The sequence below is a fragment of the Terrapene carolina genome, unplaced genomic scaffold, assembly GCF_002925995.2.
Source record: "Terrapene carolina triunguis isolate 2854851 unplaced genomic scaffold, T_m_triunguis-2.0 Scaffold111, whole genome shotgun sequence".
Classification (NCBI taxonomy): domain Eukaryota; kingdom Metazoa; phylum Chordata; order Testudines; family Emydidae; genus Terrapene; species Terrapene triunguis.
The window spans coordinates 5,444,224-5,447,947 of record NW_020664462.1 but is presented as its reverse complement, the minus strand read 5'-3'; the positions used below and the strand labels follow the sequence as shown (position 1 = coordinate 5,447,947).

The 3,724-nt window shown below is 42.5% G+C and overlaps 1 protein-coding gene across 1 annotated transcript in view; it reads right to left on the bottom strand.

The window, feature by feature from the left end:
- Positions 1 to 3,724, bottom strand: part of OBSCN (obscurin, cytoskeletal calmodulin and titin-interacting RhoGEF) — a 304,900-nt gene that overhangs the window by 185,381 nt on the left and 115,795 nt on the right. Inside the window, 1 exon segment of the mRNA XM_029911618.1 lies at positions 2,803 to 3,069. Within this exon segment, the coding sequence (XP_029767478.1) occupies positions 2,803 to 3,069 (267 nt within the window).

The window sequence follows — 3,724 nt, the reverse complement described above, 5'->3', positions numbered from 1 at the left end:
CCCCAATCACAATGATCACCCAAGACTGCAGTTTCATAGACAAAGTGCTGACTGGACAGAGATAATGAGTTACCCTAGGTTGCACCTCCAGGTCAGGGATGAAGCATATTGCTGGGGAAGCAAGGTGAAAGCACAAGAACAGCCTTACTGGGTCAGAGCCATGGTCCAGCTCAGTATCCCGTCTTCCGATAATGGCCAATGCCAGATGCTTTACAGGGAATGAACACAACCAGGCCATTATCGTGTGATCCATCCCTTGTTGTTCAGTTTCTGGCAGTCAGAGGCTTAGGGACACCAAGAGCATAGGACTGTGTCCCTGGCCAACCTGGCTAATAGCCATTTATGGACCTGCCCTCCATGGACTTATTTAATTTTTTTGAACTCTGTTATACTTTTGGTCTTCACAACATTCCCTGGCAATCAGCGTCACAGGTTGACTGTGCATTGAGAGAAAAAGTACTTATGTTTCTTTTAAACCGACGGCTGCCTATTCATTCCATTGAGTTGCCCCGGGTTCGTCTGTTATGTGAAAGAGTAAATTCACTGTCTCCATATCATGCATAATTTTATAGACCTCTATCATATCCTCTCTTCTAAACTGAACAGTCCCAGTTTTTTGAATCCTCATGAAAGCTGTTCCATACCCCTAATCATTTTTGTTGCCCTTCTCTGTACTTTTTCCAATTCTAAAATATCAATTTTGAGATGGGGTAACCTGAACTGCACCCAATATTCAAGGTGTGGGCATAACATGGATTCATATAGTGGCATTATGATATTTTCTGTCTTATTATCTATTCATTTCCTACTCATTCCTCATATTCTGTTAGCTTTTTTGACTGCTGTTAAATATTGAGCAGATGTTTTCAGAGAACTATCCACAATGACTCCAAGATCTCTCTCTTGAGTGGTAACAGCTAGTTTAGACCCCATAATTTTGGATGTATAGTTAGGATTATGTTTTCCAATGTGCATTACTTTGCATTTATCAACACTGAATTCCATCTGCCATTTTGTTGCTCAGTCACCCAGATTTGAGAAACCTCTTTGTAACTCTTTCCAGTGAGCTTCAGACTTAACCATCCTGAGTAATTTTGTACCATCTGCTTTGCCACCTCACTGTTTACCCCTTTTTCCACATCATTTGTGAATATGTTGCACAGCACTGGTCCCCTAGAGATCCTTGGGGGACCCCACTATTTACCTCTTTCCACTGTGAAAACTGACAGTTTATTCCTACCCTTTGTTTCCAATCTTTAAACCAGTTAACGATCAACTAGATGACCTTCTCTCTTAACCTATGGCTCCTTACTTTGCTTAAGAGCATTTGGTGAGGGACCTTGTCAAAGGCTTTCTGAAAATCCTAGTATAGTTTATCTACTGGATCACCCTTGTCCACATGTTTGTTGACCCCCTCAAAGAATTCTAACAGATTAGTGAGGCATGATTTCCCTTTACAAATGCCATGTTGACTCTTTTCCAACATATTGTATTCATCTATGTGTCTGATATTTCTGTTCTTTACTATAGTTTCAACTAATTTGGCTGGGTACTGAAGTTGGGCTTACCAGCCTGTAAATTGCCAGGATCACCTCTACAGCCTTTTTAAAAAATCGGTGTTACATTTGCTATCCTGCAGTTATCTGGTTCTGAGGCTGATTTAAGGTATAGGTTACATACCACAGTTAGTAGTTCTGCAATTTTATATTTCAGTTCCTTCAGAACTCTTGGGTAAATACCATCTGGTCCTGGTGACTTATTACTGTTCAGTTTATCAATTTGTTCCAAAACCTCCTCTACTGACATCTCAAATCTGGGACAGTTCCTCAGATCTGTCACCTAAAAAAAATGGCTCAGGTATGGGAATCTCCCCCACATCCTCTGCAATGAAGACTCATGCAAAGAATTCATTTAGCTTCTCCGCAACGGGCTTGTCTTCTTGAGTGCTCCTTTAGCACCTCCATTGTCCAGTGGCAATTCATCATGCAGTTCTCCAGTCACCACAAACCCAACTATCTATATTTCTAATAACCAAATCCCCCATTACTATTACCGCTCTCTTCCTAAGAGCTGCCCCGCCAGAGGTATCCTCAGTGTGAGAGGATACCACGACATCATCTGGAAGGAGGGTCCCAACTATGGGATAATTTCCCTCCACTCCAGTTTGATGTTCTCCTTCCCTGAGACTTTCCTCCTCCACAGCACTGAAGCTGTTAGATTGAGTGTAGGACTGCACTACTGTGTCCCGGAAAGTCTCATCTACCTACCTCTGTCTCCCGTAGCTCCTCCAGTTTAGCCACTCTGTCTCCAGAGCCTGTACTTCTTGAATAATGAACCTATGGCACATATAAACAGACACTGCACTGGTCATTGGGATTAAGCCCAGGACCATCAGCGCCCAAAACCGAGCCTCTAGGACTTGAATTAAAAGAGACTTCTTTAGCTGCAAGTATCAGACTACTCTAGTCCCTCAGACTAGCCACTAGAAAGACATGATCACATGAATTCTGCCAGAGCATTGCACAGGCACTGCTCCTGTACATGATTTTCCTGTTCTATGGATACTTCTGTCTGCTGGACTATCAACACAGCACCATTAAGACACACTATAATGATTTTGAAAAATTGCACTTTTCACTAATGATTATTTACATATTCAACTTGCAGAGGAGAAATGTGAGAATTTCACTGTAGTCAACAAAAGAAACCAAGCAGAGAATCTGCAAAGCCAAAGGTGCATATCAAACCATACAGATATGTGCTGGGCAAATGAGAAAGCCATCCCCGCTGCAAACCACATACCTTCCACTGTCAGCGTGGCTTTGGTTTCTGCATTTCCTGCTCGGCACTTGTATGTGCCGGAATCTTCAGGTGTCAGTTTCAGAATTTTGAGTTCTGCTGTGTGCTTCTCCCACTTGGGTTTGTATTTTTCAGAGGGCTCAATGAGGGTGTGGCCCTTGAACCACTCTACAACCTTTGGAGAAGGCCTAAAATCACAGGACAGCACGACTGAATGGCGTTCTAAGGCAGTCTTATCCTCCAACTTTCTGGTAATCTGCACGTTAATATCTGTAAGAGAGGGTTGTGAAGGAGGAACAGATAAGAACAATCTGAAAAAAGAGGTGCAATTTGATCTGTAATCAACTTCAGTAAATACAAGGAGCACTCTGAATTTCTGTTAGAGGTTTGACTTGCTAAGAGGCAACCTGGAAGATATGAAGGGTAGCATAATTTACACCAGGAATTTCTGCCGATGCTATGATTCCCAAAGGGACTGTTGTATATTTACGACCAAATGCAGGATACCAAATGCAGGGCCAAAGCTTGAAAGTTTTGATGCATTGTTTATTACTCAGCAAAATTCTTACTGAGGATTTTGTCTAAATAAGGGCTGAGTGGGGACTTCAGGATTTAGTCCAGGATATTTAGCATATGGAAAAATTAAGTTCAAAAGACTGGGAGCTTTTTCTCAACTAGAATCTACAAAAATGCGGCTGCTCTCACCAAGCTTATCTAAATTATATTCAGCTCTTATGGCACGCAACACATTTCATTTTCGAAGCACTTTACAAACATCATCAAATTACGCTGAACAGCATCCACGTGAGTTACTGAAGTAGTATCATCAGCTAGGGAAGCTGAGGTCAGGGGCGGCTCTACGTATTTTGCTGCCCCAAGCACGGCAGGCAGGCTGCCTTCGGTGGCATGCCTGCGGGAGGTCCCC